Source organism: Vicia villosa, unplaced genomic scaffold (assembly GCF_029867415.1).
Source record: "Vicia villosa cultivar HV-30 ecotype Madison, WI unplaced genomic scaffold, Vvil1.0 ctg.000585F_1_1, whole genome shotgun sequence".
Classification (NCBI taxonomy): Eukaryota; Viridiplantae; Streptophyta; class Magnoliopsida; order Fabales; family Fabaceae; genus Vicia; species Vicia villosa.
Genome location: NW_026705267.1, coordinates 754,742 through 782,200, shown reverse-complemented (window position 1 = coordinate 782,200; position 27,459 = coordinate 754,742). Strand labels below are relative to the sequence as shown.

At 30.4% G+C, this 27,459-nt stretch overlaps 1 protein-coding gene and 1 long non-coding RNA gene across 4 annotated transcripts; both read right to left on the bottom strand.

Moving 5' to 3' along the window:
- Positions 1 to 1,504: 1,504 nt before the first annotated feature.
- On the bottom strand, positions 1,505 to 6,371 carry LOC131629599 (rhodanese-like domain-containing protein 6). 3 transcript variants are annotated; one of them, XM_058900386.1, is made up of 9 exons: positions 6,102 to 6,370; positions 5,863 to 6,027; positions 5,674 to 5,779; positions 5,219 to 5,399; positions 4,943 to 5,024; positions 4,560 to 4,642; positions 3,657 to 3,792; positions 2,866 to 3,031; positions 1,505 to 2,648 (listed from the first exon to the last, which is right to left on the bottom strand). In XM_058900386.1, exons 1-9 carry the CDS (start codon positions 6,261 to 6,263, stop codon positions 1,888 to 1,890), a joined length of 1,842 nt encoding a protein of 613 aa, XP_058756369.1. In that variant the 5' UTR covers positions 6,264 to 6,370; the 3' UTR covers positions 1,505 to 1,887. The 3 variants fall into 3 exon arrangements, with proteins under 3 accessions (XP_058756369.1, XP_058756371.1, XP_058756370.1); XM_058900388.1 differs by having other exon boundaries at positions 2,506 to 2,648; positions 2,861 to 3,031; XM_058900387.1 differs by having other exon boundaries at positions 2,622 to 2,759; positions 2,861 to 3,031; positions 6,102 to 6,371.
- Positions 6,372 to 12,828: 6,457 nt separating this feature from the next.
- On the bottom strand, positions 12,829 to 14,530 carry LOC131629618 (uncharacterized). Its single transcript, XR_009292066.1, has 5 exons — positions 14,234 to 14,530; positions 14,027 to 14,146; positions 13,439 to 13,504; positions 13,280 to 13,331; positions 12,829 to 12,973 (listed from the first exon to the last, which is right to left on the bottom strand). It is a non-coding gene; the product is annotated as an uncharacterized LOC131629618 (long non-coding RNA).
- Between the last annotated feature and the right edge of the window lie 12,929 nt (positions 14,531 to 27,459).

Below are 27,459 nucleotides of genomic sequence, written 5' to 3'. Positions count from 1 at the left end.
TTTAATGTGATGTGAATTAATTGGTGTTGAAAAGATTCAACATGTTGAATGAGAAAAAAGTGGGGCCACATGCAACACTTTACACAATTTTATTGGTTGTTGTGATTATTTAGATTTTATTTTCTTTTAATCATTTAAAATTAATTATTTCATAGTAAATAAATTTTTTATTTATTTTTATTTTTATCAAAATTCATTATTTTTTTCCTCTATAAATAGAGACTTGGTTCATTTGATTTGGACTCATAAAAAAAAATTCACTTTTAATTGATAATAGATATTAATATATAATCATAAAAACAAAACTTTAAAAGAAAATAAGAATATGATGTGGGGTAGGGTGTTGAATTTTATTAAACAAAACCATTGTAGTGAAAAAAAATTGAATAGGTGTTGAATTATTAGGTGGAAGAGAGAGAAGATGATGTGGAAGATAAAAAGTGAAAAAGTAGGGTGTTGAATAATGTAATCATTGTACATAGTCTTATTTTTCCTCCACGTGAATTAAGCTTAACTTTATTTCAATTTTTTAATTTCAATTGTAATTCGATCATTTGATTGGTGAATTATATGTAAAAAATAAAAACAATTTAATTTGTAAAACTTTTAATGAAATACAGTTTCAAAGTTTTAAATAAATGAAAAGTGACTTAAGAATGGAGAAAATCATAACTTAGAAATCAACAATTAAAATTTAGCACAGGCAATCCAATTGGTTTTACATTTATTTAAAAAATATTGAAACAAATAAATTAGTTAAAAATAGAGAAAGGAAGCAATATGTTAACTTAGAATGTGAAAGTAGTCAATTTTATAGCGTTTTTTTCTTGCTAGCTTAGGGTCAGTTAGCAAATACATTCGATCCATGATAGGCAAATACTCTCTTAGGTCCGTTAGGCTCATTTTAGATTAATTGACACAATAGAACAAAATGAATCATAATGAAATGGAGTCGATCAGAATGAAACAGGATCAGTTAGGCTCATTTTAGATTGATTGACACAATAGAGCAAAATGAATCATAATGAAATGGAGTCGATCAGAATGAAACAGGGTCAGTTAGGCTCATTTTAGATTGATTGACACAATAGAGCAAAATGAATCATAATGAAATGGAGTCGATCAGAATGAAACAGAGATGTCATAATTAAAAAGAGCAAAATGAAACTTAATGAAATGCAGTCGATTGAAATGAAATAAAAATTTCATTCTACTGTTTGAATATTTTTTTAAAATTGACTGAGCTAAGCATAAAAAATTAATTCATTACATTGTACACACCTCAAAATGAGGAAATGAAATTGAAAGATTTAACCGAATATGAACATGAAATGGATCACATTATGTTTCATCTATTATTTAGAAATACAAACAATAAAATCTTATTATATTTAATGACTCCTTACTCCGTTCTATTTAATTCTTTCAGATTCCATTATCCTTAGTGAGCAAGGAGACATTAAATATATGACTTTAAATTTGAGAGTTTTCTTAAGTTCCATAGTGTCACAAAGGCATTAAATCTTCCAAGCCAAAAACAACATAAGAGTAAACTTCATAAACTACCAACCCTGTCTCTTGATGAAATGAAAATTATAAATAGATGTGTGTGCCTCCTCTGCCACTCTACAAATCATACAACATTCATACTCATACAGTAAAACCTAGTACTTTGTTTGATCGCAGTGCTCAGTGCATACTTGGGAAATATATTCAAGAATCGTGCCCTTTTTTTTGACAGAAAGATTTGTGTCCTTAACTAGATTTAAATTAGGCAATTGCATTAACATATGACATTGTACAGACTTTTGGGCATGGTACATCCGAGACAACTTCTCAACCAACATTGTAAATTTTGAATAGTATCAAAAACTTCAGATTTTTTTGCTAGATGTCTTGCAGAAATCGGCCTAGGAAAGCCTTGATCTCGTCAATATATGGGGACCGAGTTGGAATTATGTGACCACAGTCATGTTCAACGATCACAGAACAACTACTGTCATATAGAGAAGCAAGTTCCTTGCTTGCTTGGTTGGCTATCTGTCTGTCTTGACCATGTTCATTACCAAAAATATGAAGAGAAGGGCATTTGATAGGGTTACACTCCATCTCCTTCAAATTGAGAGTAAAGCCTGAACACAAAACTACAAATTTAAAGTCCATTTTACCTTTTAGCTTTTCTTGTTGTGCAGAGATTATGGCAGTCATTGCTGCTCCCTGTGAAAATCCCAAGATTCCATCGAATGGCCCTTCTTTGGAGAACACATTCTCTAAGTGTGATATTGAAATATCATATCCATCAGTTTGCTGCTGGTATTGAAGTGGATCAAATGGACCATCTGCTACTTTCCAATCAACACCGCTACTTCCATCAAAATTGGGTGCCACAAACCATGCAAACTTCTTCTTACAATTCTCGAAAGGTGGGGGAGGACTTGCTGGCAAAGAGGACGATGCACCATTCGCATGGTGCACTGGAACAGGTGATTGATAAATGAAGGGCACTTCATGAGGTGCGTCTATAAAAACAAATTCGGCAATTTTCTTGAGTTTTTTGGCTAAGGATGCTGTTCTTCCCTTAAAACTGGAAGCATTCTGCCGAAACCCATGCAAGCATAAGATTCTTAGTTTTCTCGAGGTTCTTACATCTGAAACATTATTCATGGGGATGTTAGGAATTTAACACTTCTGGTAAATTATAAATGGGTTTTCATTTTCCAATATCTCAGATTTTAGGAGACTTGAAAATTTTCAGAACACTGCGACAATTGTAAAATTAACAATCAGTAACTTGAAATTTGATTTAAAAAAATAAAGGCATGTGAAGGCCAGATTTGATAAAGAAATATGGATCACATACCTTACCGTCTCCCCTAAGCTCCTGAGGCAAGAGCATAGTATCTGAAGAAAATTCTTGGAACTCGACACCTTGTAATGATTTTTTTGAATCATCGTTTTCATTTAACTGCTTTGACCCAACAGCCTTGCCCTGTTTTTGGCATAGCTCACAAATATACAGTGCAGATTCGTTCTGGTAGACCATAATAACATTGGAAACAAGAAATCAAAGACAAAGCTCCAGAAACAGAATAGCAAAAGATCTAAGTGAAAATATTGAAGAGAAGAAGGGATGTATTTTATAGATTAGTACTTCAGGATCAGGAATGTAGTTTAAAACAGTATTAGGAGCCAAGGCTTCGGCACAAAGGATGTTCAACTACAAGCATGATTGATGCTCAACTTTGATGAGGCCTAATGCCTAATGAGCAATCCCCACAGTAAAAGCATAAGCATGCCGCTTATGCAATCATCTTGTTGAGAAAAATTCAACTTTTTCCTAAATGCATGAGTATTATTATCTAGAACCACAAGCAAACCAGCTCAAAAGCAACAGTCGAGTTAGGCTAATTAGTAGCAAACAAAATTAGAGACAAACTCTAATCGAGAATTTCATGAGAACAATTCTTAGCTTAGTTTTCTAAAACAGCAGTATGTTTGAGACCACTAGATGTCTAGATTCAGTATATAACTTCATAATGTCTAACAGTTCGCTTCTATTTACTTTTATATTTTTTTCCCCCGACTCCTTCAAAATGGTGTGAATTTTAGAGGTATAAAAACAAAAGCGGTGGCATATAAAATATCTCACATCATACCTGGCAATTCACACAAACCAAGACAAGCATTCGGCAATAAGCACATCGACAACGTGAAGAATAATCGTCAAAGGAACATTGACAAATAAGACAGGTACCAATTGTACTACTAGCCTCTGAACCTCCAACTGATATCCTACAGCCACAAAAGAAATAAATAAGAAATCACTACGTTCAATTGTTGCAAAACTACCCTTATAATCTTGACCAAACCAAGATTATTCACTACAGGATAATCTTAGTAGTGTAGGTAGATAAAGAACCCGTCATTGTAGTGAAAGCTCCGCTGGTTATGTTATATTACCAGAAGACAATAGCAACTGAGTCCCCCCGGAAAAAAAAAAAAAAACTGAGAAATCAAATTGAAATTGTCACCACATGCAGCAAGTTGAAATTGTCACCACGTGAACAATACAGTGGAGCAATAATATCACGATGGTATGTCTTGCTTCTCTAAATTAATATTGCAAAGCAAAAGTTGTAATTTGGAGGGATTATGCATGCAAATATAAAAGTTAGTTTTATTCTTCATAGAGGTTGCCTTTTATTTGATGCTTGTATGATATATGCATATAAACTAAGTAGCCTGGAATTGTGAGCTATACAAGGGCCATAGAAATGATTTATTGTCGAGGACCAAATTCAATATTTATTTCAAACGATATAGGACCACGTTGAATAATCAGTTCACGAATTCAATTTAGTCAAATAAGGTTAACCATAACATCAGTTAAAAAATAATTTCTATGGTTGATTGGTAACGGAGTCTCGGCGACCCATAGCTTAATTGATTTCGTCCGCAGACCTTTGCCTTAATGTAATATATCAATATTTCAATCCTTGACAGAATTACAAATTATGCACACAGATTCATGCCTAAAAGATTTGAAAATAAAGACATACCGATGATCAAAAACAAAATTCTTTCCTTTGAAATAACCACCATCTGGGAATTGCTCCAAATACCGTTGAATACCACCAAATAGCTGCAATTAATTGTATTAAAAACAAGAAATACTGCCTATTAGCATAGATACATTCATGACCACGTTTAATAATAAACTTTTCATATAAAAAAGGATACACTGCCACGAGATTTCAACACTCATCGTATTGAATTGAATTGCAAACTGATATCAAACTCACTATGATTTACGACTGATAGTATGTTTGTTTGTCATTCCTTTGTTCCCAAATGTAGTTTCATTATAAAGTATGAACACAAATCAAATACAAATCTATGATATTAATCATAACTTCTTCTTGCTTCCGTACAAGGAGTTTACCTGAAACACGTTCTCAAACCCAGCACCTTTTGACCTAATATATGCTGATGCCATTTCACACCTGATTCCACCAGTACAATACCTGTAACAGACAAGTGAAAGTACATACAATAGATTATTATATGTAACTCAAGCATAAAAATGACAGCGTCGCAGAAAACACTACCCCCCTTAACACAATCACTAATTACATGTTTACTAGATCATATATTGAAATAAGAAGACTGATTTTGAACCAAAAGTTACCACCAAGAGAGTGTCAAAGGAAGAACTCACATGAGGATATTTTTGCCTTTCAACTGCTCGCTTCTATCATCTATCCACGAGGAGAAATCACTGTATTGCCTAACCTGTGGATCCAAAGTTTCAACATTTGGCGCATGAAATTTCCCAATCCTTGTTTCATAAAGATTCCTTGCATCAAGTAAAACAAGGCCGTTTTCTGGACTCTCCTTATCTATACAAAAAATGACAGAATCATACAAACTAACATTCAGATTTCAAAACATTCTGTAGTGTTTAGACGTATGTAGTACCGACACCGCATATTGAAGATGTGTATAGTCTCCAGGCGAAACATGTGGGCTACATTTAATCACTTAGATTTTCTTAAATTACTATCAATGTCTACATGTAAGTGCCAGTACCGTGTTTGTGACAAGCGAAATTAAAACAATATAACAAAATGAAAAATACATGAATCAAGTGTATGTCAAGTTATAGCAACTTACTAGCATTGTGAAGTGTAGAATGAAACTCAAGTGCTGATAAATGTGTTCCAGCATTTGAGATTTCTGGTGACTTTAACAGTGGATGAGAACTGAGAGTAACCAGTTCCTGCGAATTCCACATCAGGAATAATAATAATAAGTATTTAACAGTATACAGTTAAGCAATCAAATAATAACACTAGTAATAACCTTGACAATACGAATCGAGAGTGAAGTGAAACCACACTCCTTGGCAACGTCGTCGTTCAATGGTTGATGACAAGTTGCAAGCTTGAAATCAGTGCCGTGAAATAGAGTACTATTGGCTTTGAGTGCTTCGATGTGTTGTTCCAAAGAGGATAAATTGCCACCAACCTGCATTGAAATGAAAGGGGTGAGGTTGAGTTTGGAATGAAAGGGGGTGATTAAGAGAGGGGATTTGATTTTACTGTGACATTGACGCCATGGGGAGAGAGGCGAACACGGCCAAGGAGGGAAAGGGAGGAGCAGTTGGAGCGGTAGAATGTGAGGAGGTCGTTGAGGTTTGGAATATCGACGTATTTGTAGTAGAGGAGGACGCCGTATTGGTCGGTGGTTTTGGGGTCGGACATGGTTTCAGGGAGGTTTTGGAGTTGAGGGTTTATGGATTGCGCTGTTCTACGGCTGAGGGAGGAGAGGCGATGTCGTCGAGTAGACGGAGGAATATAGATAAATTTGCATTTTATTTTTATTTTTGCTATTTACACACCTCACTTATGACTTTCGTTTTTATTTTAAGAACTAGTAACAAACCTGTGCGTTCGCACGGGTTCTGGTATGTGACGTGCATTTGTTTTAAATATATATTTTTTAGTAGAAAATGTCTGGTATCCGTAAAAAAATAATAATTGAATGTTTAGAAAAAATATGATATCCGTAAAAAAATAATAATTGAATGTATAGAAAAATGTCTGGTACCCGTGAAAAATAGTAATTAAATGTTTAGAAAAAAGTCTGGTACCCGTAAAAATATTTAGATCAATAAGAATATGGTAATATATCCAAAAATAAATACTAAAAAATTTAGTAATATAAATAATTATAAAAACAACAAAATGTATTCCGTGGTTGGATTGATACATTAATTTTAAATATATTTAATTTAGGATATTACAATTTTATATTCTTATTATTTATTATAAATCTTAAACATATTTTTATTTATTAATTATGTACAATTGTATATTATTTTTCTGATATGATTGATTTGTTAAGTTAAGAGTCTTTGTTAAGAAAATTTGTATTAACTACTTAATTGAATGTGTAAAAAAATTAATATAACATACACTTATGAGATTAGATTGTATAGTCAAATCATAGCATAGCTAGGTTGAAAAGAGAAAAGAAAGTGTAAAAAAAAAAAAAAACATCATTGCTTGGTTCCATCATTGTCACTATTTTGTCTCAATCTCAATCAAAAGATACTTTAGTCTCAATCTCAATCCAAAGATACTTTAGGTTGGAAAGAGAAAATAAAGTGTAAAGAAAAAGAAAACATCATTGTTTGATTCCATCATTGTCTTGTCACTATTTTGTCTCAATCTCAATTCAAAGATACTCTAATTTTGCATTCAAGTTTAATTTGTGAGTTGAAGATCTTGTAGTGTACTTGTAGCTTACCATGACAAAGTACAAAAATAGTGTCATGATTACAAAGATAATAATTTTTGAAACGATAAATTATCATCATATTAAATTCAATAAAATTATTCTTAATATTCAAGAATTAATAGTCAATAAAGATAATATATTTCATCATTATTTAGTCATACATTGAATTTAAGTATTCCATTATTATTTAGATGAAAAATAAATTAAAAATAGTAGTTTATGAACGAATTTATCACATAATTATAACATTTATTGTGCATTTCTTAACTGTTCCACAATCCTTTAATTCTTATTCTTAAAAGTATTACAACATTTACTTCAAATTTGTGTCTAAGAATATAATAGAGAAACCTTCCTACATGCATTAATTTATTTTAAAAATAAAAAAATAAGTTAAAGTATTTAATTTAATTTAATTACATTCATTATTTTTAAACTTTTCATGTTTGATATGATACTACTATTAGTTTCAATATTATTATTGTTATATCAAAAAAATATTTCACACAACATGCATTTCTATCATAAAATGGTCAACCCTTTTTTTCTCTTTCTTCTATCTTAAGAGATCAACAAATAAACATATTCAATCAATTTCTACTGCATCATCTATTACATTGAAGATGATGAGGTCATCACAAATTCAAATTAAGAATTATTCTTCCATGGGAACTTTCTCTTCCACCACTTTATTCATATCCTATAAGCCACTTTTATATATATATATATATATATATATATATATATATATATATATATATATATATATATATATATATATATATATATATATATATATATATATATATATATATATATATATATATATATATACAACTGTGAACAAAACATACAAAAAAATTATTAAATTAAATAAATCAACAATAATATAACAACCAAAATAGAAACATGAAAATACAAAAAATTATTAAATTAAATAAATCAACAATAATATAACCACCAAAATAGAAACATGAAAATAATGGAGAATAAAAAAGTGAAGAGAAAATTATATATGAGGCATTGTGTGTTGTTGTTTGTGTTTCTGAAAAAGTTAAAAATTAAAACATAAAAAAATTTATTCATGAATATGGACATACGATTTTCATGGTAAGTTTTGTAATATATGTGAAGTATATTATTGACTTGTCAAATTAAATAAAAATTTTCACAAATATTAATAATCATAACCATTCACAAAGTAAAAATACATACAAGAGATTTAAAGGAAACTCGGTATCCCTCCATATCTTTTTTTCAGAACATACTACCTTTTATGCTTTTAAGATTTATTGATTTAAGACTATAATATTATTTTGAAATTATTTTTAATTTAAAATACAATAATTTTATTTATGTCTTTCTTTAAAAATTTAAAATTTGATACAATTTTATTTTTATTTTAAAAATATGTCTTTCAGTTGTGGACTGCGGAATTGTCACCGGTTTATCATGAGAATTCAAACAAATTAGTAAATATTAAAATATAATTGGAAAAAGTAAAAAAATAAAAAATGATTGTTGAAGAAAGTGAATATATAAAGAAACAATGTTGAATTTGAAATAAGAAAAGAGAGGGAAAATATAACATTTAAATGTTTGGGTGTGTAAAAAGAGATGATGTGATAGAAACTTTATGCATAGTACAGTAAAAGTGAAATAGGTGATGATAACTTAGTCTGCCTATTTTGTTTTCATCATCAATTTTTATAGACTTTTATTATAGGCAACTAATTCCTATAAGTTGTCATGAATATAAATGGTCAAAAAATATTGATAATAATAATAAATTAGTATTCATCATAATATAAAAATATTTACAGAAAATCAATTTCTCTCTCTTCCTTTTTTATTCTACCCTCTTCAATATAAGTTCATTTTACAGCACAAACAATAAAACAACTTATTGTTTCATCCTCATCCTTAGTCTTCTTCAATGTCTTTCAAATATTTTAGTCCTGATAAATTTATTTTTTTCTCAAAAATTTCATTTTTGATATACTGATTTATGGGATATTGATACAAATCTACCTAATCAATATTCTTTAAGTTCATCAAATATTCTTTAAGTATTTGTAATCGATATTCTTTAAGTTCACCTAGTTCATATTATATTTTAAGAAACAAAATATTTGATCCTTTTTTATAATTACAATAATCAATTACAAACAATTTATATATATATATATATGATATTTGTAATTTAATTAATAAAATTACATATTTATTATCATTGTATTCAAAAATTAAAATTATCATATATCAATTCAAATTGTAATATAATCATATATAAATCAATTATTAATGAAATTATTTTATTCATAGACTATTTTTAAATAAAAACAATTAATATTATTATAATATTATTCAAAATAATTTAAATCAATAATTTGTAAAAAAAACAATTGTGAAAAATAGAAAAAAAAATGTTTATAGGATTGATAGAGTTGTAATAATAAAAAGGTTTATAAAATTTGACAAATTAAAAAAAATCAAAATTAGAATTAGTTAAAAATAAGTAGAAAAGGAGTTTGCTTCGTTATTCTATTTAAATATTCACGCATAATTAAGATGGATTTCACATAAAAGATAAATAAAAATATTTAGGCTTAATTGCAATTTTGGTCCCCGTATTATCCATTTTTTGGGTTTTGGTCCTCCTATTTTAAAATTCGGAATTTTAGTCCCTTTATTTTAGTTTTTTGAGGATTTTGGTCCCCTTGCAAATCTGAAGGCAATTTTTAATAAAATGAAACTCAAATTGATGACATGTTCAACATAAATCTTAAATAAAATTAGTTTTTTTGAACAGTTCCTTGTTGAAATGACACTAACACATCATCAATGTGAGCGTTATTTTATTTAAAATTGCTTTCGAATTTGCAGGGGGACCAAAATCCTCAAAAAACTAAAATATAGGGACTAAAATTCCGGATTTTAAAATAGAGGGACCAAAACACAAAAAAAACGGATAATAGGGGGACCAAAATTGCAATTAAGCCAAATATTTATTTAGAATTTCAAACATTTGTATCATGTTACCCTTATTTATAGACTTAAAACTATGTAAAACATGTTATCCCTAAATTCAAATATAAAAGAAACAAATATTTTAAAAATGTATTAAAAATATATTATTATAAACATTTTGTATCATGTAACTCTTATTTAGAGGGTTAAAAATATCACAATTAATATTTTTAATACTCCCTCCGTCTCAAAATAAGTGTCTTATTTGAGCTTTGCGCGGTTCTTAAGAAAATGATTAGATGTGTTGATTTTAATGATAAAATTAATTTCATTTACTAAAGTACCCTTATTTATTATAGATAGTGGAGTTGTTGAAAAACGTGAAAGTTAATATATAGGGGTATAGTAGTGGAAAAAAATAATAAATGTTGCATTGGTATTCTAAAGGGACATTTATTTTGAGACATAGAAAAAATGTAAATGAGACACTTATTATGAGACGGAGGGAGTAGAGAACAGGGGATTTGATAGTTAGTTTTAATTATTAGAAGAATATATTTAGTAAAGTGTATAATTATTAAAAAGTAATATTTTATTATAATTTCTATTCTAATTATCCAAATTTCTATTCATACGTTAAAGTAATTTCTAGTTAAATTTTTTTAAAGGCCGTTCATTTTTTTAAAAAAAAGTTTTGGTTGAGAAATCTTATGTAATCTTTTTTTTATGCTACATGAGTGTTGTACAACACCTACCCTGCTCATTAATTTTAGACCTAAGTGGTTGAAAGTAGATTGATATAGTTCTGAATTTTCTAAGTTAAAAAAGTCTTGCAAAGTTTGTTATATTCAAGACAAGGATATTGATATAGTAAGTACACCATGTAACAACATCAGCCATTTAATATACTATGAAAAGTAATATAATATCTATTAAACATGAGTAGTATAAAAGGTATGTAATAAATAATAAATAATATAAATAAAACCATTCATTTTTTTATTATCTTTTTACTCACTATATTTATCAAAATTATTTATAATTAAATAATAAAATTGAATGCAAAATATTACATTATTTTAATTTCCTTTATTTTAGACGTTTGTGTAGAGTATTAAGAGGATAATTATAAATGAACTACTCCATCAATGCGTTACGTTAGTAAAAATATTTTCAATTATATATTAAAAATATGGTAATATTTAATAGTAAAAATATTTTAAATTATATATTGTTAATCCTATTAATTTTATATATTGAGTTACTATAAAAATATCTTCAAACTTCCATTAGTAAAATATCAATTTTATATTAACAAAAATTTAATAATGCCAAAAATTTCATAAATATTTTAAATGCTCATAAAAATGAGTAATAGAAATTAATTGCGTTGATATATGTTAAAAAGAAATATGTTAATAATGGTAATAATAACAGTAATTTTAAGGTATTGAATAACTTTTATCCTACAACTTCTAATATTTTCTATAAATAAATATTATCTTTAAATGTATTTAAAGATGCAATAAATATATTTTAATCATTCATTTATTTTTTTACAAAATCACCATTTATTTATTTGTTATTTAATATAAAATGGTTTTTTAACCTACATACAAAAAGAACAATCAATTAAATTGTTATTTCAACCCATAATATGATGAATAACATTTATTAAGTGTATCTATTTTTTTTAAAATTGTCGAAATAGATTAAAAAAAATGAAAGCACGAGTATTGCTATTAGTACTCCAATAAACATGTTCGGAGCCACAAAATAGAAGTAGTGAACCACACAATTTTTTTTCATAGTTCTTTTTTATTGATGATTTAACCACTTTCTGTAAAATTATCTTTCTTTTATCAATAAAACTAACTTACAATATTATCTTTTGTAATCAATTACAAAAAGTAGAAGTAGATGAAAGATGTGATGCAAGTATTGAAAGGAAGAGTGTTAAGAGGGGTTTGAGAGAAGAGACATATGAAGGATGTGATGGAAGAAAGTTGAGTAAAAGATAGTCAATTGGGCAGAAAAAGCATATGCAAAAAGAGAGTGATTAGACGTTTGCTTTTTCCAAAATGTAAAAGGTGACATTGTTTAAATTCAAGACAAATAAAAAAACTAATGAAGGCAAAATAATAGATAAAGAACATAAGGTTGATATGAAAGAAGATGAATTTAATAAAAATAATAATAATAATAACTTTGAGAAAAAAATAGGGGTATGATGTAGCACAAAGTATTCTGCACTGCATTAACCGATTCTTTTATATTCATCACTTCTTCAAGATTTCTTTCAATCTTCAATACTAATTTAACGTCTTTTCAAGATTATATTCTCTTTCAATCTTCAATATCATCTTAACAAATGTTGTATCTTAAATTAAAAATAATTTTAAATTAAAAGTAATTTTCAATTTGCATTATGCATCACCACCTTTCATTCTAATTTTTCTTAAAAGTAAAACAAATGTTATTTCAATGTCATTCTTACATAAACAAAAAATATTAATCATTAAATATATCTTATATAACATAAACAAATTTGTATATTATTAATCAAAATTAAATTAGTACTACAAAAAAAATTATGACAAATTAATGACATTTAAGTGTATTTAATTTCAACAAATATTTTTACTCATCAATATCGTTCATTAATATTTCTCTCTCCATCAATATTCTTCCACAACTTGTTCTGCAGTTCAAATTTATTAAATATAGTTAGTGAATAGGATGACACACAAGATTACAGGACATATTTGACTTTCTAAAACACAGCTTTTTGTGAAAAAATTATAAATTTGAAAGACAAAAAAAAGGTATAATCTCACATTATTAAACAAAATTAGAACTTCCAAATCACATTCCAATCTCACATGAACTCATTTAGATTTAAAATGACATGAATAAAAAAACAAAGAAAAATTAAAAATCAAAATTAAAAAAGCATGACTAAAAAGTGCAGAATAAATTTTTTTTAAAAAGTAAGAAATCTTCTTACCATTGATTTCTTGGATTTTCTTCTTCCTCATAACAACTTTCTAAATATAGTCCTACATTAAAACCAGAGTTTTTTTTTTTTTAAGATATACAATAGAATAAAATCACCAGATAAATATGCACTATAAAAAAAATGATGAAAATATAAAATTAATCTTACATCAAAATAAGAGCTTCATTTTTTGTAGGTATCAGTATGTACCTTTGTGTTGTTGCTTCTTATTTCCTGGAGAAAAAAAAGACAATGAGATATCAATTTCTTCTTATTCTTTAGGTTCCAGTAGCGACAAAATTTATCGAATAATTTGTTAATATTAATTTAAGAAAACTTGGTTGAATTGAAATCAATTTTAGAAATCAAACAAATAATGATTTGTGTAGGATACATTTCATGAAATAGTTCAATCAAAAAACTGATATTCAATGATGTAGAATATTTAAATTTTTTACAGATCATAAAGCTGGCCATTGATCTTAAAGTGGCAACCCATTTATAATAAAAATTAAAAAAATAACAAAACTGTTTTTTTCAGCAGGCAGAACATAAGTAATAGCATCTGGACACTTCAGAAATTTCAACAGCTCCCCAGAAATTCTATCAAGCTACAATGTTTTTATCACCTGAACATCAACCACAGCACTTTATGTTACAATACTAAGTTTCTCCCAAAACCCATTTTTCATAACAATCCATTAATCATTAAAAAAAGAGAGAAGAAGTTTCATGATCAAGAGCTTGATTTCATACCTGGGGGTTTTGATTTCAGATCTGGAGACTTCAATTTCAGATCTAATGATTTCAGTTTCAAATCTGGTGGTTTCCAAATACTCGTTTAGAAAAAGATTTATGAATACACAAGTGGAAGGCCTGCAAGGAAGAATCTATCTAAGCAACTCATGGTCCAAAATACTCGTTCAGAAAAAGATTTATGAATAACTTTCGATTTAAATATACCTTTATTCATCTGTTTGTTCATCTGCATCTTCTATTGCACAAACCCTAAGAGATCTTGAACATTTTCTTTGCATTCAAGCAGTGCTTTTGTAAAATCTGAAACAAACACATGATAATAGTTAATAAATCAAAAAACATTTAGTCAAGAATATGACCTCAACAAATTATAAGACCATGTAATCAAATTCTGCAAGATGAAGATGACAGACAAAGAGAAAGTAGACATTAATGTGAAATTAGAAGAATGAAGAGAAAGCAGAAAGAGAAAGAAGGAGAAAGTGAAAAAAAAGAAAAGATAGTAGCCTGGTGGAAGAAGAAAATAACGTAAAAGAAGAAGAGAAAGAGGATTGGTGAGAGAGAGAGAGAGAGAGAGAGAGAAATAATCTGGAAAGAGGAAGAAAGAGAGAATCCGTGAGAGAGAGAAAGAAAAGAAATAAATGGCAAAACCTAAAAGAAGGAAGGCTGAAGAAGCTATCCACGTAGAGCGTTAGTGAGCAAGCAGGGCAATTTTGGTATTTCCAGACCCATAAACTTTCTTATATTGTAGATTTGATTGATATGTATTTGTAAAGATACATGACACTCTCAAATCAATCAATTATTTTGATCACATGTAAAATAAAAATATTTGATACAAAAATAGTTAAAACATAATACATCTTTCTGGTCTTTGGACTATCACGAAAAACTAGTTAAAACATAATACATCTTTCTGATACTAATATAAATAAAATATAATTTTAAAGTCCGTATCCAAGAAAATTGAAATTGAAATTTAATCTCCAAAATTCAAATTCAACCATTAATTTTTTTTACAAATTATTCTCTCTCTAGACAATTTAAGGCCTTACTAATTAAATTGACTCATAAATCTATAACTTCTATGTGACATGAAACTGTAAATCCTCAATTGATTGCATAGAAATAGGTGCGATTGAGTGTGAACTTTTAACAGTGGTTTGGATCAGATTGACATTTTAAAATTTGAATTCAAACATAAAAAATACTACTACTATTATAATTAAGCCAAAATAAATACATAGAATTCAAACATTATAATATTTAATTTAAAATAAATGTATAAATAATTACTCTATAGTAGAGCATCCACATCCATTATATTCATTTGAGTTGTTTAAATGAGACTCACTCAATTTTTTATATCATATTATACTTTCAAAAAATTTAAACAACTCAACTACATTTTTCAAATATCCGTACCACTCATCAAAAACTCTAAAATAGGTCCCATTACATAATTAATTATTTATATTTTTCTGCCAAAAGAACGCTCTCTAATATGAGAACGTTACCAAACTAAATGGCTTTGGAAGGAGTGAAAACACGATACAAAACAACTGATATAAATTATTTCATTTGTAGAGTCTGTTTGGTAACACACAAAAAGTAGCTTTTAGCTTTTCAGCTCGTATCAATAAAAAAGCTCTGTTTGGTAACTGTCATTTAGCTTGTAGCTTGTAACTTTTTTACTAGCTTTTGGCTTTTTCTCAAAAGCTAATTGAAGTAGCTTTTTAGCTTTTAACTTGTTATCTTTTCTTCCATTTGTACCCTCAGTATTTTAATAAAAACTCATTTTTACCCTTTATATTTTATTGTGAATTAAATTAAATTAATTGTGTTTTAATGAGAGAATAAGAAAGGCAAGTCATTATTTTTACTGTGCAATGTTAGACAATAAACTTAATTTTATTATTATTATTATTATTATTATTATTATTATTAAAAACTAATGTAATTGAATTGAAAATTACAATATTATTATTTTAGTTATTTTGTTAAATTAAATTACAAAATTTATATGTCTACTATATAATTTTTGTGTTATGTTTAATTTTATAATATTTAAAATATTTTGCATGTGATTATTTATGCGTTTATTTTTATTGAATAAATTTATTTTTATTGATACTCGCATTTATTTTTTGAATGTCCTTTTATGTCATTATGCACCTATCAGCTAATGTAACAGCTAATTTACCAAACACTTAAATTAGCTTATCAGATACCAGTCATCAGCTATCAGCTACCAGTCATCAGCTACCAGCTACTAGCTACCAGCTATCAGTCATCAGCTACCAGCTTCCAGCTAGCTTATCAGCTATCAGTTAGTGTTACCGAACAAAGTCGTAATCACTTTTATTTTTGTGAATGAACTATATAATTAAAAATGATTGATAATATTAAAAATTAGAAGGAAAAAATGTATAATCGTATTAAGACAAAAGTGTTAATTTTCTTTTAATTGGAAGTTAGAAAATTAAATTCAAAAAATTATGGGACTAAAATTTCATTTTACAATAAATCTCTACTATTGCAATTTCAATAAAATTAATGAAATCATTTTACAATATAGAAAATCAAGAACATGGATTTGCAAAGTAAGTATATTGTTGCATAAATTACACATGTTATGTTCCTTCTATTACCTTATATTTCTCAAGAACAGGAATAACTTCACTTTAAACCTTGTTACCAATAAAATTTGGTTTTTTCTTTACCCACCTCCCTATGGGGGTCACCTCCAGCGAAAATCCATTTTACCCCTGCTTCGAAAATGCATTTCCGAAATATTTTTTTTCTAAATTTTTTCAGACTTCAGAAGTGCATTTCCGAAAAAATCCCAAAAATTGGAATTTTGATTAATTCGGAGATGCATCTCCGAGAAAACAAAAAAAAATCTAAAAATTCCAAAAATTAATTTTAGGATATGAATTAATTTATATATTATAAATTTGATATAATTTATGAGTAATAAATAATAATAATTATATATTTTGATATAATTTATTTGTTATGAATAATAATTATTATATATTTCTATTCTGATTCATATTTTAAAATTTAAAATAATTTTAATTAAAAAAATTAAAATAATTTCACTTACAAAATGAGTTATAATTTTTTATTTATATATTTATAATAATCATTATGTATTTACAAAAAAAATTAAAAAAATGAGTGTTTTAATTTATATATTTATATAATAATTATAATAATTATTATATATTTATAAAAATTATTATATATTTATATATTTATATAATAATTATTATATATTAATTATAAATATATTTATATATTTATATAATAATTAAAAAAATTAAAAAAATGAGTGTTTTAATTTATAATAATTATTATATATTTATATATTTATATATTTATATATTTATATATTAATTATTATATATTTATATATTATATATTTATATATTTCACTTACAAAATTAATAATTATTATATATTTATATATTTCTATTCTGATTCATAATTAAAAATGAGATAATTTTTTATTTAGTTTAAAAAAATTAAAAAAAAGATTTTGTCTTAATTTTATTTAATGAATAAATTTTATATTTAATTCTATATAATTCAAAATTTACTTATGGAATTAAAATGTTTTTGATTTATATAAGTTAGTAAAATAATTTTTAAGTTTCAAATAGTTTAGGATGTTTTGATTCACCTTGATTTTATTCATTCACCTTCATTTTATTGATTCACCTTGATTTTATACCTATTAATTGTATTGATTCACCTTGATTTTAATTTTTTTAATAATTATTAATTATTTCGGAAGTGTATATCCGAAACATTCCAAGACCAATTTGGTCTTGGAATATTTCGGAAGTTCATTTCCGAATTCCTCCAAGGGGGGTGCGTTCGGAGATGAACTTCCGAAAACACCACATTTTCTGAAAAGTAACTTTATTTCGGAGATGCATCTCCGAAATCAATATTTTATATTAAAAAAAACACGTTTTCGGAGATACATTTCCGAAAACACCTTTTTTAACAAAAAAAGTACCTTTTCGAAAATGAACTTTCGAAACAAGGGGTAGTGTGGTAAATTCACCAGGGGTGGGCAAGAAGGTTAGGAGGTGGGTGAAGAAATTTTCTAAAATTTTTCATATGAGACTTTAAAGCTTTTGAGCTTTGGTGTTGGCATCTTACCTACAACAAACATAGCCTAAAGGATTAATAGCAAGGAATTTTTTATAACAATAATCACTCGGGGCCACCACACAGTGTGCTTTTTAGAGAGAGATAGCAGTCACCCATTTATAAAAATCATTCAGTATTTTGCTTACTAGTGGTGTTCTCTGACAAAAATCAAATGAAATTTAAGCTTACTAAGAAACTAAGAAAGGACTAGTATAAAAAACAACACTTTAGGTTGCAATACTAAGTTTATTCCAAAAGATTTTATGTTGCAATACTAAGTTCCATCGGAATTCGTTTCTGATCCAAAAGATAAATGAGAGAAGATAAATCTTTGATGAAGAGTGATGGATATTAACTAAAAAACAGAAAAACTAAAAAAAAACGAGTTAGTTAATAAAGCATGAAAAATAAATAATGATTTGCAAAAGAAACTTTACTCCACTTAGACTATGTACAATGATTTAGTTATTCAATGCCCTACTTTTTCACTTTTTATGTTCCACATCATCTTCTCTCTCTTCCACCTCATCATTAACACACATGCAAGTAATAAATAAGAGATGTAGAAATAGTTATTATTAAAACAGATAAAATTACAAAGATGTCTAGAGCTACAAACAAGAATTTTTTGAAGGCTAAATAGAAAAAATTGAGAGAAAAAAGTGAATTTTTTTGTGTGTCCAAATCAAATGAAACAAGTCTCTATTTATAGACAAAAAAATAATGAATTTCGGTGAAAAAAAAAATAAATAAAAATTTTATTTACTAAAAAATAATTTACATTAAATAATTATTATGAAATAAAAATCTAAACATACACAACATCCAATAATATTTTGTCACATACTTTAGGTGGCCCGCACTCTTTTCTTATTCAACATGTTGAAAGTATTCAACACCAATTAATCAACATCGCATTAAACACATGATTCAACACACCATTGTAGCTATTCAACTATTGAATAAATTATGGAAATTTCTTTACCCACCTCCCTATGGGGGTCACCCCCAGCGAAAACTCCAATTTACCCTTGCTTCGGAAATGCATTTCCGAAGTATTTTTTTTTAAAATTTTTCCAGACTTCGGAAATGCATCTCCGAAAACACCAAAAGGGGGGTGTTTTCGGAGATGCACTTCCGAAAACACCTTTTTTCAGATTTTAGTGTAATTCGGAAGTGCATTTCCGAATTATGCAGAAGTCTATTTTTTATGCTTTTTCTAATAGTCCTGTACGAAATATATACAAAACGTATAATATATACAAAACGGAAAAGCCGAACAAAACAAACGACATATCAACGTAATATACTAATATAATAAATAAAATTCAAATAGTGTATACAGACTGAGTCATAGTGTGCGAAATATATAATCCGAATACAAAAAAAATAAACCCGGACCCCTACTGGGTATGCCTAACCCTCTCCCCCTGGGACCTCCTCTGCCGCCTGTATGTTGCCGCACGGCCCGCATCAGTGACGATCCTCTCCATCACGGCGACTGCCTCTGGACCGCCCTGATCAAAGATACCTCGATCCAACGCGTCCGGCCCAAGCATCTCTATCCGCTGGCAGATCGACAGGAGATCAATGGCGTGGTCATCATCGGCCTGCTGGTTCTCCAGGATCTCCTCGTGTGCTGGCCTAGGAGCGCCGGGAGCGTCAGGCCTCATCAGAGGATGTGACACCCGATATAACCATGTGACATACCCCTCCACACTGTGCCAGTCCTGGGTGACCCGAATGCGACGATACTCCTCCGGGACCACATGACGCTCCCAATCCTCAAATATGCCAGTGAGCTGCACTCGCGTCACTGTGTTGGGAGCAGCCTCAAAAGGTGACCTGGGTATCAGCTGCACAAATCCAAACTGTCGCATGCACCGCTCAGGGAGATACCGCACCATGGTGTTGGTCCCGCATGCCAACCAGCCAGAATATAACGATATGCTGTCAAAGGGGACAACATCAGTGTAGTCACTGAATGGCCTCCAACAGATGTCATCGTGCATCGTGCGGTCGAGGTACCCACAGTATGGTCCCACAGCATTGTTCTCCCTCTAGAGAACGTATCGGGCGGCCCTGGGCATCTCGTCCGCGTACTCAGGATCAACGCGGAAGTCGTGGATGCGGGGGAAGTAGGAGATAATCCAGCTCTGAAACACAAACACGATAATGTATTAAAAATAAATACAAAACATAAATAAATGTGAAACAATTAAAATGAAATGTACCGTAAGTAGTGTGCAGGATCTTGTCAACTGCCTGGTCCTCCAGTTGGAGGCCTCATTCAGCTTCTGGTATAGGTATGCCAGAACAGCTGACCCCCAGTTCCACTGGTGAACGGTAGTCAAGTCCATGAAATAGCGGAGGTAGGTCACGTCGACGTACCTTGCACTCTTGTCCACAAAGAGTGCAACACCTACCACAAACATGTACCAGCATCGGAGAGCACAGCCACGGTGATACTGCACAAATAGGGTGTCATCCGCCTCCTCAGATTCGGCCTCCGCCACAAGGTGGTGCTCGAAATAAGCTTTCAGTATGGTGAACCGGATATGAGGCCCATTTGTCGTCTGGCACTCAAAGTCAGCAACTTCTGGCTCCATACCCAAATACAGCGCCATCCACTCATTGGCTTCGATCCTCTGGATCCGGGAGTGGTCCAACAGCGTCCCCCTGATCGGCAAGTGGAGAAGACACTGCACATCGTGCAAGGTGATCGTCATCTCCCAACCGGTAAGTGGAAAGAAGACGCCTCCCTGTGCCACCTCTCCACAAAGGCACCCTGCATGTTGTGGCTGATGGTGGTATACCCCGTCATGCACAGCCCACTAAGCCTTGAAGCTCTCACTGTAACGCCCGGAAATTTGATTATTCGCTTAATCTAGACGTTCGGAGCGTTTAGTGAAGTTTTCGTATTTTGAGACGATTTAGTCGGTATTAGTTCGGGATAGCGGGTTGATATTTAATCAAGAGTTTTGATATTTTAATTATTAGAAATATTATTGAAATAATATTTGAAGTTTTGGGAATTTTTGAGTAATTAAGATTAGACCGGAAATATGATATATTGGTCGAAGTTGGATTGTCGGTGTTATTTTAAGAAGCGTATTTGAATTTATTAAGTTAATAGTCGGACGGTCGAAGAATAATATTAAGAATAATATTATTTACAAGTTGGAATTTATTATATTGTTGGAATATTAATAAAAGTGATATTTTGATTTAATTGGAGTTATTTGTCTTATTAGGCCTAAATTGAGTTGTTTAATAAAGAAGAGTTATTGAATGCTAAGCCCAATTGGAATAATAAACTAGGGTTTTAGAGATGAGGAAGAGTAGTGTTGTCATTGGGGAGAAAACAATTTTGAAGAGAAAGAGGCAAGTCTTGGAGAAGAGAAATGAGCTTGAAGATGTCCATTCATGGTGCCCAACCGAAATGCAATCGGAAGCTTCACATTGAATAAGGTAAGGGTGGTGTTTCTCTTCCTATAATGGGGCTCATGAACAATTGTATGTGGGTATTGGATGTGTAGATTTATTGCCTTGCTTGTGTTGATTGTTGCTGAAAAATTTGAAATCTATAAGATAATGTTTTTCCTTAATTGTTGTATTGTTGCGAAATTGCGTGTGACCCATTGACGGTGCCCGACCCATGTAGCCTTTGACGGCCGGTAGCCCATTGACGGAAGGCACCTCTGTTTCTGTTTCATTCCACAATGTGCCAAGACGGACGTCATATTCATAAAAGTAATGCTGCAATTATAGCAAAGTAACAAACATCGACCAAACCACTGAACTAGGTAGTATACCTCATTTGAAGTGATTGGAAATCATGCTATGCTTGTAGTAGTTCAAACTTCATGTTCACTTTATTGCAAATGTTTATGAAACATTTTAAGAACATTAAAATTGTTTCTATAAAATAATAATAAAGATAAAAAGAAAGGTGCCCATATTGAGTTTTCATTCTGTTTCACGTTTTTTTATACTATAATGTAAAGAAATGTATGATGACAATGAACTATAATATAAAATAGAATGTAATGTAAATAGTAGAATAATGTAATGGTGAAACAGTAGGGATTATAGGACCAAGGTATTCCAAATTGTCCTGTTTGATCGAAATAGACGAATTAAGCGGTATAATTAGTTATCCGGAATTTGAGGAAAATTTATGTGGTAGCTAAGTTTAATTAGTACGTTAACGTGGTGGTGTTATTTTGTCGGAATTGTGATATTAATCGGTCGATTAATTAATGGTTGAATTAATCTTCAATGAACCTATTTAATTAGAATAAACTTGAATTTAGATTAAATGTTCGGTTGGTCGGTAAATAACGGTATCTTGAGAATTTGATCGTAATTATACTTTGGGATTTAGTAAATAATTTAGGAACTATCGTATGATAGTAGGTAGAAATTTAACCGAATGAATTGGATAATCGGCGAATTAATTGAATTGTGTCTGATTAACCTGTATCGAATTGTGATCATACCTTATGAATTGTTGTGGATATCTACGTGATTGTTTATTAATGGTATCGACCGTTGATTATGTGAATTCTTGGAATTGTCCCGTTGTTTATATGAAGTTGTTTTATTATGTGTGAAGTGTTAATATCTTTTATGAATTGCTGATTGTGATATAGGCGTGTGCCTTGTGGCGAATATTTTGTGAAGTAAATGATAAATGATGATTGTTGTGATGATTCAGTTAATATGTGAAGTTATATGTTTGTTGTGATATGCCGAAACATGATGATGATGATGATATCGTGATGGGTTTATTTCTATGTGAAGATGAATGATTAATTGTGACATTGAGTTACCTCTAATAATTGGTAATTATCAGTGACGTAGGCGTATGCCTAGTGATGACGTGTGATTGTGAAGAGTATGTTGTGTATGTCCTGTTTGTCGAGTCACATTTCATATGCATACTCAGTGACATCCTGGATTGGCAAAAATTAGTGACGAAGGCTTATGCCTTGTGCCTCAGATTCGGGCAATTGGTGACGGGGGCTGAAGCTCTGATTGGTACCACATGCATATACATGAGTCATGTCCCATGTGTCTTATATGATTTTGTGACTATATCGTGATTGTATTCCATGACTTGTTAAATGATGGAAGTATGTGAAGATGTAAATTGATGATTTTATTATTAGTATGATGATATTAATATTTGTGAATGCGATTAACTGAGTATGTCTGGTGTGACTTATATGTGATGTTTTGTGTTTAGATGTATATGTGATGTTTTGAGTTTAGATCTTTATGTGATGTTTTATGACTAGATGTATGACTTATATGCTATGACGTTTTGGGATTGGAACTGTGATTTATACTTGTGATGTATCATGACTTGGCTTACAAAGTAAATGAATGAGATATATAATTGATGTGGATATGAAGTGTCGTGACTTGTGGTGTGATGAAAAGTACGTGAGATTTGTGAGTTGGTGAAAGTATGAAGTGTATGGCGATATTAATACTTGCAATGTGATGATTATATATACCTGGATCCTAATATACAATTTATCATACGCTCACTTATATGATTTGATATCTCACCCTTTTCTCTTGTTCGCCGTTGCCTTTATATTGGTAACGTGCAGGTGTTCGAGTATGAAGATTTAGTTGCCGTTAATCGAGTCGGTTGTCGCTCTGATACGTAGCACTCGGGGGGACGATTTATAATGTTTATGATGTTGTTGTTTATTGTAACTATCTTGGTTTATTAGGATGATATGTTAAGTGAAGTTGCTTTATTAATATGATGTTGTTTATGTGATTAAGATGTTACTTGATTCGGAAATTGAGAATCATGACTCCGCTGTTTTATTAATAAAAGAAGTTATTATGTTTTAGAAAGTGCTATGTATCCGCTAAATACAATGAAGTGATTTATTGTTGAAGTGAATATGTGACGCCTTATTTGTTTGTCGAGAAATTTTTAAATACTCTGATATTTTCCGCATTATAATTGTCGGGTCGAAATGGGGTGTTACATTAGTGGTATCAGAGCAGGTCGGTCTGTCCGGCCAATGTTGTCTAATTGTTGTCTATCCCTTGGTACGCGACGAGTGTGTGAACACTGTTGGTACTTGTTTGTTTTGATTTCAGGAATTGGTTTGACGATAAGTGGGGGAGAAGCCTTGCTTCTTGAAGGGGTTTCTGTTGTAAGAGATAGTCTGGTATGCTGTCGATAAGTGTCGGTGCAAGCGTTGTTGAGAGTTTTGGAGGTTATCAGGATTCGAAGATGATGTGAAGTTAAGAATGATTATAAGAGACGGAATTTAGAGAGCTGCGATGTTCAGCATGATAGAGGACTATGAAGTTGTCGATGCGGGTAACCTTTGTATAAAATGCCGATGTTTGAAAAGTGATAGAGTAATGAAGTTGTAGTGGGCTTTATGTTGGATTCGCATAAGTAACTGTCGGATGTGGTCGATGCTTGGAGTTGTGAATCGCGAGTTCGAGTTGGAAACTCGAGGACGCGCGTAGCTTGTAAAAAGAATTGTTGTCTCCGTGATATCAAGACTGGAATTTCGATGAAAGAATGCATCTCTCGAGTTATAAGGAGTTATGCTAGAGGCTGTTTGGGATGTGTTTGAGTTGAAGAAAAGTGAGTTTCAGAGTAGGATCTCCGTAAGCAAGTCGCAGAAAATTCAGAATCATTGTGAAACTTTAAAATTTCATAACTTGAGTTCCGGATATCCGATTTGAGCTCCGTTTGAAGCGTCAGAAAGATAATGAGATGAATTGTGAAGTACGAGCATAGAAGTAATTTTGGAGATAGAAAGACGTTTGACGATTGTGTGATGCTAAGTGACTACGAAACATATTTTGTAATATGCTTGGACGTTGGTGTCTCATCGATAAGATATAACGAGTAGGAAGTTGTGGGTATTGTAAAAACCCAAGGTGAATCATTGGATTATGACGTGTTAATGAATTTGAGTGAAAATTCGGAGATGACGCTATTACGAAGTAACGAAGGTTTATACTCCACTATGGTTGTAATACGGTGAACTGACTTTAAAAGAAATGTTGCGGTAAGCAAGAGTCGCCACCGACTTTTATTTTATCCAATTTAATAGAAAGGCTAAAAGAACAGAAAAAGACCTTTTAAAAAGATTTTGAGTTCGGGGGGTAAGTTATACAAAGGGAAGGTGTAAGGCACCCTTTGCATCCATGGTTATCCATGGGCCCTTAATTGCTTAGCTCACTTTGTTTGTCTGAAATGTTTGAATTGTTTGAAAAGATGGTGTGTGAATAGAAATTCCAATAAGAACTTTAGCTTGTAAATAAGCGTAGTCTTTTGAAAAGTATTTGAAAATTAGTGGGAAAAAGAGTTTGAATTTGAATTTTGAATTGAGCAAGCAATTAATAGCAACTACCCTAAGTTTGAAAAAATGTTCTTTTAGCTTTTCGGGTGAAAGGGTCTATCCATACCATGAGAGGGCAGGAAGTCTTTCAATTGGATGTTAAAGGTCATCGAGAATAATCGTTCGCCATAAGACTGTCCCATGCCATAAAGAGGGCAGGTAGTCTAAGGGAAGGATATAATAGTCATTTAATATTTTTAGGCATCATGCGAGGATACCTTAGCAATAGGGACAAATCATTTACCGGGGCAACATCGAGGGAGTTTCAATAACTTTGAAGGCAACATTTGCTTTAGGTATCCTCGGAATCGAGGGACTTGACTATTTTTAGGCAACAAAACTAATAAGGCAACAATATAAGGCAACAAGCAACATAAGAAGGGTTACCGTAAAGGTGTGTGGGTGCAACAATCACGTGATTAAGTTCGATTATTTATCTTGTAATTAGTTATCCTAATTCTGTTCAAGGCTTGCACTCCATAAGATTACTAACCACGCAGTTTAAAATTGCAGAAATTAAAGGCAGAAAATATAAATCCTACGCTATTACAATAAACACCTACGGGGATGAGGGAAATTAAAAGACAGAAAATAATAGGGCACAATAATTAGCATAAAATTCTAAAATGCCTTGATCTTCCTCGAATCTTCGATTAGCTCTGATCATCTGAGAATTAAATGGACAATAATAGGGGTGAGTGTAAGAGAAGTTCCTCAACAGATGAAGTAAACCCTAATTGAACCTATAAGGCAAAAGTAAAAATTAATAAAAATTAAATTTAAATAAGAAAAGGATTGGAACTTAGCTTTTTGATTGGCATGGCGCGTAATCGGAGAATCTTGATTAATCCTGAAAATTTGAACAAAGAAAGAAAAAAGGTTAGTGCATTAACTGATCCAATCCTAATTGATTATAAACCCTAAAATTTTCGGAGAATCTTGATTAATCCTGAAAATTTGAACAAAGAAAGAAAAAAGGTTAGTGCATTAACTGATCCAATCCTAATTGATTATAAACCCTAAAATTTTTACGAACCCTGGTCCTGAAAGGGTTAAGGGTTTTTTAAGAAAACTTATTGTGACCCAAAAGGTTTACAAAGCTTAAAAATATGTTAGTGGAAAACACCTACCTGAGGATTCTATAGTTTATAAATGAATCAAGGTTAACAAAAAATAATAATTTTCAATTAATTAATTAATAACAATTTTTATTGTTTAAAAAAATAAAATTAGAAAAACGAGTTTTCGATTAAAATGAATTAAAAGGCTATATGAAATTATGATAATAATAATTAATGTTTAAATGGAATAATTTAAATAAATAAAATAAGAAGTGAAGAAAAAAAGGTTTATGTAATTGAAAATAAATAAAATAAAATAAAAATTAAAGAAACCTAGGTGGGATTCGGTGTGCATGGCTATTGAGAGTATACCATGGGCGTGCGCTTCCTGAGTCCTCAGATCTAGAAGCATGGAGATCTAACGATGAGATTGAAGATGGAGATCTAACGATGAGATTGAAGGGGTGCATGATGCACCTGCCTGAGCGAGGAACGCTGGATTCACACAGTTTGTGAATGGTAAAAATTATTGTCTTTGCCCAGGATCGAACCTTGGTCTCTTGCAATACTCACAAACCTCGCTGCCAATTGTGCTGGGATCAAGTAGTCATTAATACAATACACTAAAAGAATTATAAAGAAAACATAAACCTGAATGGGCCAAGTCAAAGAAACAGTCAATGTGGGCCCACCTGTTTTACGCTACAGCCAATCAATTATGGAGAGAGGGAGAGCATTCTTTGACCGACCAATAAGAACTCGCACGCGTGTCACGAAGAAGTCCAAAGGAACTGTTCATTGTCTC